Source organism: Quercus lobata, chromosome 1 (assembly GCF_001633185.2).
Source record: "Quercus lobata isolate SW786 chromosome 1, ValleyOak3.0 Primary Assembly, whole genome shotgun sequence".
NCBI classification, from domain to species: domain Eukaryota; kingdom Viridiplantae; phylum Streptophyta; class Magnoliopsida; order Fagales; family Fagaceae; genus Quercus; species Quercus lobata.
This window is the reverse complement of record NC_044904.1, coordinates 24,391,060-24,403,320: the sequence shown is the minus strand read 5'-3', so window position 1 is coordinate 24,403,320 and position 12,261 is coordinate 24,391,060. Positions and strand designations below refer to the sequence as shown.

Sequence of the window (12,261 nt, the reverse complement as noted above, 5' to 3'; positions counted from 1 at the left end):
GTCCAACGTCTCAAATGCTACTCTTCTTTTAACCCATTAATGTCAGGTTTTGTTTCTATATAACAATCTCTTACTCCACAAATTCTTTACTTTTCTTTTTTTTTTTTTTTTTTTTTTTTGTTAATTTGATAGTTACAATGTGGGTGGACAAATTTGAACTCTAGACATTGATGTTGAAAATGCCAAAATGTGTCAATTCAACTACAAGGCTAGTGTCAATTGAACAACTATTGGCCTTAACGCACCGATTCTAATCTATAATTAAATCCACCAATCCTTTGATGCAATATTGGAACAAAAATTAACCAACTTATCAATACAATATAATATAACAAGACCAAGAAAATAATTATGACAATTATAAAAAATAAACAAACATAAGCTATTTACTGAATGTGAAGAAATATATTTATATAATACAATAATTAATTTTAGTAGCACTTTTATATCAAAAAAATTTAAAATGCAAAACACTTTTTATGTTCTCCAATGTCATATCTCTCTCTATATCAATTTAATTACCAACATTTGTTAGTTTGGAAACAACTTATTTAGTTTTTTGCAAAATAAAATTTTGCTAAAACTGCAGTAAAATACTTTTGTAGTAAAGTATACTTGTACTTTAAAAAAGTGAGGAAAAAAGTGGAAAAAAAAAGAAAAAAGAAAAAGAAAAGAAAAGATAAGGCTTTAGAAAACTATAAATAAAAGCTAAAACACTTTTTATGTTCTCCAATGTCATATCTCTCCCTATATCAATTTGATTACCAACATGTGTCAGTTTGAAAACAACTTATTTAGTTTTCTACAAAAAAAAACCTTTTTGTTGAAACTGCGGTAAAGTATACTTGTTTCTTAAAAAAGTATGGAAAAAAGTAAGAAAAAAATGAGGCTTTAAAAAACTGTACATAAAAACTAAAGCAACTAAAGCAAAAAACTAATGCCTAACAGACATTTAAACACTTGAATGTGATTTACCAAATGCCATAAAAGTGATTTTACCACAAAACCCTACAGTCAAAGCTCTATGACTAAATCTATATGGCTAAAGCCCTACTTCCTCCCGTAATGTCAAACAGAACAGGGCATATAACATTACACTAACCAAAGACGCAAGTACTCAACCACCACAGATGATATCATGCCAAAATATAAAGGATCGTAAATAAGAAAATAAACAGATTCAACACTCACTTAAAAGCTGAACAACAGTCAGAATATTGGCATGAACCTTTATCATTTGAAAGGAACACTATTCCTTTCAATGCCTTCAATGGACATTCTATCCTCGAATTCAAGCAAACAATTGAAACTTTATGTTAAGAAACAATTGATAGGATATGATCAAGTAGTAAAAGAACTCATCTCCTCATCCAAATTCCCATACAAAAAGATATAGGTATTGACTTCTACACAAAATAAAGAGTTGAATAGTAAACAGAAACAAAAACACTTAAGCTTCATGGACCAATCAACCATGAGTCTTGAACTTGAAAAAGGACAAGGGCAGATCATGTCCCTGCGTTCCTACGGCCAACACGAGCAACAAAACCAGCTTTAATTGGAGCAACTGATCGTCCAGAACCACACTGCAAATATAAAGATCAAAAGAATAAATAAATAAGAAGTTAAAATTCAGTGTCAAGGAAGAGAGTTTATTTTCTTTATTTTTGGGTGTGAGGGGGGACAACCAACAAAGACAATATTTGATGAAGATAACAGTCTTAACTCTTAAGTCTAAACACGCTATCACCAACAGTGGATGCGATAAAAGCACCAACAGTCACTTCCAGAATAACATCAGATCAAATAAATATGGAGAACGAGCAAATACAAACATCCAGAAAGTTGCACCCAGTTTTTGTAACACTGGATCATATGAATATGGTGATCCAGTTGATCAATTACTAAAACTAACAAAACCCAATAAAACACACACAAAATCACAATATCAGAAGAATTTAATTTCCATGAAATTCAATGGTAACTAATGCCAGATCAAACTTTCCCTCAGGAAGGCCTTAGGTACAATCCAGCATAGCCCATGGTCAATCGTGTATAAGATAATCTGACAATGTAGGCAAAAGTTACCTTCTCGCATCGGAGAAAGAAGAGACGGTTCTCCTTTGAAAGTATAGTGTCTGGACTTTTGCACCCAATGCAAATAACATACTCATCTGAAAGAGAGGAAATAGCTATTAATAAGAATTCAAAAAGGCTAGTTAAATAACCCACAGGCAGCACAAGAAACACTTAAACAAAATGATCAACAAGAAGACCAACTGCTTAGCATAGAAAAAATATATTGGTTGAAATAGCATAAACTAGAACTCTAGAAGTGCCGACCAAATCACTTCAAGTGCTTCCCTAAAAAACCAAAGTATTGGCAGTTAAGAGGATAGTATCTCCTGACACATTCAGCTACTTCAACTTTTTCCAAGACAAGCTGGGAAGGAAGAAGTATTCTTTTTCTTATTGCTGGTTATATGAAACACCAGAAGCAGATACTTTACTGTGTCATATTATTTTTTACTCATTGCAGTCCATGTGCATATCAACTTAATAAAAGAGTAACAGCAACACTTTCCAGTTTCAATAAACTCTTTATACAGAAAATATAAACAAGACACTTACTGACGTATCGGCGCAGGATTCCTTCAAAATTCTTAGGTGCAAATCTTCCCTTCACAACTAATCTTTGCTGCCCATCAAGTGACCCACTTGTCCCCAGTTCAGCAAGCAAGAAAGCCATGACATGGTCTGGCTGCCGATGCATTCTTTTTTTTCCCAGAGGAGGAAAGGCAAAATGTTAAAAATCAAAATGAAAAATAAAATGTATTATGAAACACTACTACTAAAGAGCATGTCAATAAAAGAACTCTAGCCCAAAACCTAAGTGAAGCAGTTATTAGCACCAGAAAGATGTCAGTGAACAATGCTGTATAAATTTCATAACTAACAATCCCCAAATACCACCAATATAAGTGGAGAATACTTAAGCAATATCTGAAGGCCACTTATTATGCACGCAGGCACAGTGAAAGTAATTACGTACAATTACAATGAGAACTTGATCTTCAAATGCACCACCATAGTTTTTAAAACGCAAACCATATCATGAATCAATTTATCATTTTTTTTTTCTATAACGATAGTATCTACCATGGAAGTAGTTTTTTTTACTTTAATGGAAAAATATAGAGAAGCCCATAAAGATCTCCATATGGTTTTAACCTGGAGAAAGCATATGATACAGAACCTAGAGAGGTTATGTACTTATGTGGTGAGTTTTAGAAAAGAATGTTCCACAAAAGTATATTCAAGGTAGTCAAAGGCGAAAGGCGACCTTAAGGCGCCAAGGCCTTGTATCGCTTGAGGCATGAGGCGACAAAAAGGCATTAGCCAGGGTAAAGCGAGGCATCAAATTCCTAATATATTTATTATAATTATAAATATAGAACTTAAATCATATGTACCTACTGTATTAAAATATTATAATGAAGTGTTTTCAAATGTGTTGCATGAAGAAATTAGGTCTATCAAATTATTTCAAAATAGGATTAACATGGTTTAGGCTCTATCAGTTATTCTAACTATAGGTTTTGCAACAAGCTTTTCTATAACAGTAAGTTTTACAACAAAATTTTGTAAATCAAATTAACTAACAATAGGTTTTATAACATGCCTTTTAAAATAAATAAATAATGGTTTCATGACAAACTTCTATATAAGAATTAAATTTTAAAAAAATTAAAAAAAAAATTTTTGGAGGTTCTTGCCTTAGTGCCTTTTACATGGCATAAGGCGGTCGCCTTGCTCACCTAGGCTCTAAAGGTGAGTGCCTCGCCTTAGAGCCTTTAAGGCACCTTAGTGGTGCCTCACCCAAGTGCCTAGGCAAGGGCGTGGCTCGCCTTTGACTATAATGAGTATATTAAGTTGATTAAAGACAAGACTAAAAAAAAGTACATGGAATGCAAGTTCAGTAAAATAGAAACACAAATGAAGGGGCTGTAAGACTTGATAGTCAAGAGATACAAAAGAATGATTGCTTTCGATATCTTGAGTCAATGATTTATAAGGATGGAGAGATTGAAAAGAATGTAAATCATATCACATGAGCATGGTGGATGGAATGAAAAACCATTAGGAGTATTATGTGATCATAGAATACCTTTTATTGTTTTATTGTTGGTATTATCGTTGAAAACTGTTATAACTTTTAAGAGAAATTTTATAAGACTATTATAACTTATAAGACTAACCATGTTCTATGGCACTAAATGTTGGGCTATTAAGAAACATGTTTATAAAATGAGTGTAGATAAAATGAAAACATTAAAATATATAAGTGAAAATACAAGAAAAGATGGGATTTGAAACAAAGATTCACTTAAAGAAAAGACTGGTCCTTTATTGAGGGAGAGTAGCTTCAAATTGTTTGGTCATGAGCAAAGGAGAGCAATTAATGAACTAGTGAGGAAAAGTGAGTTGACTCGAGTTGATCAATTGAAAAAACGTAAAAGAAGACCTAAAATAACACTAGTAGAAGCAGCAACGAAAGGAAATGTGAATTGAGGAGGTGATAGAGAGTATGATTTTGGATATGATAGAATTGGGAAAAAGAATACATGTTGCCAACCATGATTAGTTTGTTAAAGATAGATAGCTGACCCCAAGGTCTTAGAACTACAACTTGGTTTTTGTTGTGTAGCATATCATATTGTTTGTGGTGAGATACATGAACATTCAATGAAAATTTTAAAAAATATATAAATATATACATATAAAAGACATTTATTACAAACTTGAAACATAATCAACTAATGGTGTATTTTATTACCACTTATGCAATACTAATTTAAAAAAATAAATAAGCCAAATAAAAATATATTTGCAGCATCCAAAATTTACTAAATTATCATATGATTTCAAGTAATAACACATAAATAATTCACACTTCACATTCAAATGGATTATACTCAAAAGTGACAGCACATTTTATACAATGTAAGTAATGTTGTTTCTCATCGCTATATCAAAAATACTATAGTCTCTCTAAAAGACTAAAAGCGACAATACATTAAAAAAATCATCCAATAAAGATGCATTTTTTTAGTCTGGATAAGCAAAAACTCAGGTATTACTATACATAACAATTCACCAATTCAAAAAAAATCACACGATACACCCTAGTGAATCGTATGATTCGTAAGCATCTTAAATACACCCAAACAATTCAGAACTTGTTGTAAATCATTCAATACATATAATCCTTTTTGATAAATATAAATCATTCAATAGATATCATGCGATTCACAATATGATTCATCTTATGCTTACAATTGTGTACCAAGCATACAGACATAAACAATAATGAAGAGTGACAAGGATTGTCATTATTGCAAATTATTAAGAGTTAACAACATAGGAAAGGGAAAAATAGTATTGAGAGCAAAAGAAATACATACGTCTTGCAAAGGTCCATGAAATTCACAAAGACAGTTTTCTTTGTGCCCTCCCGAAGAACTTGTGGAGGTCTCATAACAGTCCTACGCCTATCTCCTGCCAGCTCTGGATTATTCTCCCGAAGAATGTTAAACACTCTGCCAAGAAGCTGCACACAATATTGGAGAAAAAAAAAATTCATTACTAACAGTGCACGATAATATGTACCACTAATAACATCCACAAGCCTAGCGGGGAGATTGGATAAAATATAAAAATGTGATAATCAACCAAAAACCAATGAAGAAAAGATATGACACCTCTACAAACTCAATGTAACAACCCATTACCAAGGACCTGAGATCAATGATTCACACACATCCTGCTAAACATACCCTCTCATTATCAAATCACCTAATATGGTAAAAGTTACAATATAGGACTCAAAAGCTAGATCTATCCTATGTCTAAGGTCATGACAACCATAGATTCAATAAAATGTAAACCCCTGTTTCATTGAAAAAATTACATTCAAGACCGAAAACTGTTGGCGTGTTGTGATGATGCGAGAGTAGAACAGTTCAAGGGGGAATAAACATTTTTATTTATTTATCTTTTTTAATAATTAATCCAAGGGGGAATAACCTAATATGATAAAGGTTACAGTATCGAACTTAGGGCATCTCCAATAGATGAGGCAAAGCCCCTTTTTCCCAAATTTTGCAGAGCTAAGCCTAAAAATGCTGCTCTAGCTGATTAGCTACCCCAATAGACAAAATCGTCATTGCTACAGTGATTCTCCAAACATGGAGAACTTTTCAGTCATTTTTAAATGTTGCTCCAACCATCCAGCGGTCACACAATCCACCACCCCCAAACAGAAAAATTAATTCCCAAATTCATCACCCCACCCACAAATCAACAAACAAACCCATAACTGGCCACCCTTTAAAGCCACCAAGCCCATAAGGCTTCAAAAAAAACCCCTAAAATCATTTTTGTCAATTGTGTCCAAAATCACAGATCCTTTGAACACTGTCACTCAGCAATGCTAAATTTCCACTTAAATGAAGAGGCAGTAAGCAAGAGAGATAGAGAGTTAATGAAATGAAATTATTCAGCAAGTATTGGCGTGGAGGTCATTTGGAGCACAATTAGAACTTTGACTTGACAAACCAACTCAAGGAGGAAATAGGGAGAATATTATGCAAAAAGTAGGAGGGCACTTGATAGTGGCAGTGGCTGAGACCCAGGATAATGAAAGCGGAGAGGCAAAGTTAAAAAGAGTTTGGGTTGTTTTCATCAGTTTGATCCGGCGAGGAGAAATAGAGGGGAGGCACTAAATTTGTTTTGTTGAAGATATGTGAGAAAAGGAAGTAGATAAGGAAGGAAGAAATAGGTTTGGAAGAAAGATCAAGCCTGCCATAAACAACACTAAGAAGATACAAAGACCCTTACACCCTGCTCTCTACCTAACAAAAGGTATCATAAGCACGTTGGCATACGTCCAAGTACAAAATTCTGGAACTACCAATGATTCAAGATAGTCTGATGGGCACACTTATCCTAAGTCATCAAGGCATCTACAAATTTAACAAATAAAAAAACAAGAAGTAAGAAATAAAATAAATGAAAAAAGCATTGTAAATGAAACCTATAACGCATAACTAAGGATAATTTGAACTTCAAAAGGGAGTTCAGGCAAAATATAAGTAATTAATATACCTCCTCGTATTCATAATCACGGTCACTTTCTTCCCAAGGATAACGTGGTTGTAGTGATATTCCTTGTCCTTCTTCATCCTCACCAATGTGATCTAAAAGGAAAACAACATAAGATCTCCACGGTGTGAAAACATTTTCAAAACATAATTCAAAGACTATACATGCATCAAATTACCGTCCAAATCTTCCCCAGCATCCCCACTCTCATCATTTAAGGAACTGACTTCAACCTACAATCACACCAACCATCAAAGTTTATTACTGCTGCCAACATATAAATACACACACGCGTTTGTTCATTGTAGGTACCAAGACTACTTACTGGCTTCTTCTTCTTCTTTTTCAAACCAGAGAATGTACTTTCCAGCCCATCAGAAACTACAAATGAGGAAAACATCAAGCCTCTAGCTATCTAATGCATGTAATGGCATTCTAACATAAAAATTAAAGGAAGAACAACATCAAATAATTAAAAGTTGTTCAATTCAGATACCTGACAAGTTTTCAGTCTTCTCAGCTAAACTGTCCACAGAATCATCAGCAGAATCCTGGATTACAACCTTCTTCTTCTTCTTCTTTTTAGTGGGATCAAATGGGGCAATCTGCAGCCATATTTCAACATCAATAAATGCCTCAAGAGGCTGCTTTATGAGGTTTGTACAAATAGCCTTAAGTAGACCTTTCAGACATGAGAATATTTACAACTCTAGACCTTGGCCAAACACTCAATAGTCTCAGAATTGACATAATCATTCAGTTCAAGATCCTATAAGTTTCACTAACCAAACACTACTTTCACATCACCTTCGACAGTTTGTTTAACCAATAGTCAAACTCCTACACCATGTAAATGAGGAACCAGAAGCTATAGACACCCACTTAAATGGGCATTGATGTATTCATAAAATGGAGTGAAAAAAAGAAAATAAAAACTTACATCTGCCACCTCTTCCTTCACATCATTGGGAATATCATCGTCCGCCATGATTGCTATAGAGCAAGTAAAACCAAATCACTAAAATTAGTCACAAAAAACAAAAAAACAAAAAGTCTAGGAATACAACATTATTTTTTCTAAATGTTACTTCAATCACAACAGAAGCACAATGCAAAAGACAAACGAACTCATCCCCTATGATAAATCTCTATTATTAAAATCCAGTTGAAATATAACATTGTATCCATAATTCTTTTGTGTGTGTTTGTTTCTTTGTGTTTTCTGAGGTTAGGATTTACAATCCAAAAAGATCGAACTGACGTGTTTATCTCGTCTAAAACCCTAATAGAAACCTAGATATTAAAATTTATAATAATAATATTAAAACCTAGAAATTCACATATTCATCACCATCCAAAAGAAGAAACCCTATAAATCATAATTTAGAAAAATTAGAAAAATATATAAAATCAGAGCTTGAGAGAGAGAGTCTCTTACACAAGAAAGAAAACGAACTGGGTTTTGCTCCAAGTGTGTGTTGCGTTGCGTTCTGCAAATGTTTTGATTCTTTAATCTTTGTTTGGTGCCCTCGGGCTCAGAGGCTTAGGCACTGGTATTTATACCTAGTATTCACCTTTCTTTTAAAGCCTCTGGGCCGTTCAAGAATAATTTATAATTGGGCCTTGGCCTATATTTCTATAAACCAGCCGTTTTGGATTCAGAAGCTTATTGGGCTTTCTACTGAAAGCTAGACATAAGCCCATTGGGTTTTAGTGGTTCTTAACTGATTTCTTTTTCATTTATACAGTAACTTTGAAACTGATGATTTCCTTTTTAAGCTTTGATCATATCATTGTATGATACCGCCCTCATCCATCATTTTTTTTTTTTTTAATACTTTTTCTGTCTAATAATTTTACCTTTTGACTTTTCTTGATACTTATTTGATTAGTTAGACATCTCGGAAAGCAAGGCTGTGGTGAAAGGGATTTTTTTTTTGGTTCGAGAAATACCAAATCCATTACATTTTTATAATAAGTTTTAAGGGGTAGGTTATTATTGGTTGTTATAAGTAGACAAAAAAGTAATTTAAATTGTGAATTCAAATTAGAATCAGTAAGTAATAACAACTCCCCACCTACGATTTGTTGTGAAAGTTATACGTGGCAAAATAAGCGATTCGGGTCAGGACAATCGGATTCAGGTTGAAAACGAGTTTGAGTTGAAACATGTCATTTTAAATGGGTTAGAAATGGGTTGAGTTGACTTGTATTTTTTCACATTAATTCCTTTTAAAAATATGCATTTGCCATTTGGTAAGTCATGCAACAAATTATTTGGTGTAAATTACAAGAATGAGCACAACTCAAAACAAATTACTACTTGTTCAATAATCATACAAAATTACAACATTGCTACCCAAAACAAAACAGCACAAAAAAGTCTAATCTACCCTTTGAACATCTAATTAAAACAAACACACAACTTTCATTTCTACACAATATCAACATTATACAAAATTACAAATGCCATATTGGATAGCTAATTTGAAAAATAATAAAAGCTTATAAGAAATTTACAATCTTGAAAACTCTAATTTCATAATTCAATATCAACCATGGTTGGTACTTTGTTGTTTTAATTTGAGAATATACATCAAAATTTGATTGTTTACTTATTTACATGGTCATTTTTATGAATATCATGCTATTATTAATTAACACATACTGTAGGAAATGTCATATTTTATTTTGGTCATGGATTGTAAAAACAGTCATAAGCATCCATAATTTATGCCAAATTTAATCAATATATTATGTCTTCACTCTTTTCACACTTATGAATACTTTTCATACATGTTTATAATTTAAAATATATGTTTTTAACTCTACTATAATCAGACTATCTTGATATATATTTTGTTATTTGATATCTAAAAATCTTTATGTATAACATTATTCAAGCAAGAGAATGCCTTAACTATTCATATTTCAATTCATTTGCATGAAACTAGATAAATGTTTCAATTATATTAAAATGATGTTAAATATATATTGTGAGGCCTGAAATTTGGAATCCCGGCCCACTTCACATTAAGGGCCCAAAACCCAAGCCGAGGAGCCCTACTGCCGAGAATGTATGATGAGAGCCCCTTAATGGCCCAAGAATGTGGCCGAGGACGATCTCACGCTCAACACCTCATAAAACGCCTGAAAAAAAGGACAAACTCAGTACAAGAGCAGTACAAGCGAGAAAGCTGCCAACACCATAACGTGGAGCCCAGCGCCTGACAAGCCCATACTCCATACCATGCTATCCAGTTTTTCCCAACCACTCTGAGGTAAGGATTGATAGGACGAGTAATTGCCCCAAACAGGGAGAAACTGACACGTAGATAAAGAACGGGAAGTGAATACTAGTATAAAAGGGAAAGAGAGCTAAAAAAAAGGGGGGGGGATCCTAGAAAAAAGGAGAATGGTGAGAATGAGACGCTCCTCGGACTTAGTCCGAGGAGACAAACATTTCAAACCACATCCGTGTAAGGCTTAGCTATACAGGCCAAATCCACCTTCGTATGGGCTTCCATGTAAATCCTGACTAAACCGCTGCCCAACGACCAAGGTCCAGCCTTTCTATCCCATTCTCTATGAATTATATTGTTCGGACCTTTTTATATACGAGACCAACGTTATTATTGGGTCGTTAAAAATCGTGTCCCTACATATATAATATTTGAATGACGTTATCTAAAAAATGTTAAAATTTTGATAATTTTTTAAAAACAAATAATAATAATGTGCATTATATTTGTCAATTGAGTTTGAGTTGTGGAATGTAAAGCTCATAACAAATAATTAAACCAACAATATCTTAATGTTATTATTTTTTACCAAAAGAAAAGAATTTTTTTAAAAAGGGGGTCAGGTCATGCGTCAACAAATTTTTAATTCGGGCCTTGGCCCATATTTTCTATAAATCACCAATGTAATACAAGTTTTGGATTCGGCAGCTTATTGGACTTTCAACTGAAAGCTAAACATAAGCTTATTGGGTTTTAGTGGTCCTTATCTGGTTTCATTTTCATTTATAAAGTAACTTTGAAACTCTGTTTATATTTATGTACTTGATGGGTTGTGATATTTCCTTTTTGATCATGTCATTGTATGATAGCACCCTCATCCATCATTTTTTTACCTTTTCTCTCTAATAATTTTACCTTTTGACTTTTCTTGATTCTTATTAGATTAGTTAGGCATCTCAGAAAGCAAGTTTGTGGTGAAAGAGATTTTGGATTTTTTTGGGTTTTCTGCATATTTGGATGTTTTGATTATCCATCTTGTCATTGAAGGTTAAGTCATTTTCAGTAAGACAATATTTATGGGTTTAGAGTAAATGAGTTACCATATCGGTCTCAAAATTAAACAAGTCATTTTCTATAACCTATTTATCATTCAAAAGCAATATTTTTTTGTGAATAGAGTAAACGAGTTATCATACCATTTACAAAATTACACGTTTCATCTATTTCATTTATAACAATAACCAACACTATATGTTAAAACGACATATTGTTTATGGAATAAAAGTTTATTTGCCCCATTGAAAAGCAAATTCTTTCCTCATTCCTTCTGAGTTTTGACCCTTACACTTAGGGGTAGAAATATTTATTGTGGGGGCATACCCCCCCCCCCCCCCCCCCCCCCCCCCCCAAACTTTTCAATAATTAAAAAATTACTCTTAAATTTAGTTAAAATTTTCAAAAATATATGAACCACCCTCCCCCAAAATTTTTCATGCAATTTTCATGCAACACTCGTAAATTGGATATATTTTGTGTTTGTTACTTCTTTGGCCCCCTCACTCTTAAAATTCTAGTTCCACCATTGCTTACACTCTAATTATTATTATTATTACTTTTTAAATTTGATACTTACCATGGGAGTGAGAGAGTTTGAGCATTAAACGTTTCTATTGAAGTCACCAGAAATCAGGCCTTAAGAGATGTCAATTAAATTATAAAATTCTTGACTTCAATTATCGATCTCAAACCTGTCACATTCTCATAAAGCAAAAAATAGGAGAAGGGAAGGTTTTTTTTTTTTTTTTTTTTTAATTTTTTTTTTTTTTATAAAAAAACTATTACTACTTTAGTAGCA

General features: G+C 33.0%; 1 protein-coding gene across 1 annotated transcript; it reads right to left on the bottom strand.

Moving 5' to 3' along the window:
* Positions 1-1,163: 1,163 nt before the first annotated feature.
* LOC115984418 (eukaryotic translation initiation factor 2 subunit beta-like) lies at positions 1,164-8,707 on the bottom strand. Its single transcript, XM_031107448.1, has 10 exons — positions 8,603-8,707; positions 8,105-8,157; positions 7,661-7,769; positions 7,490-7,545; positions 7,343-7,397; positions 7,168-7,259; positions 5,466-5,611; positions 2,632-2,774; positions 2,089-2,174; positions 1,164-1,586 (listed from the first exon to the last, which is right to left on the bottom strand). The coding sequence occupies exons 2-10, from the start codon at positions 8,150-8,152 to the stop codon at positions 1,509-1,511; spliced, it is 813 nt and encodes a 270-aa protein (XP_030963308.1). The 5' UTR covers positions 8,153-8,157; positions 8,603-8,707; the 3' UTR covers positions 1,164-1,508.
* Between the last annotated feature and the right edge of the window lie 3,554 nt (positions 8,708-12,261).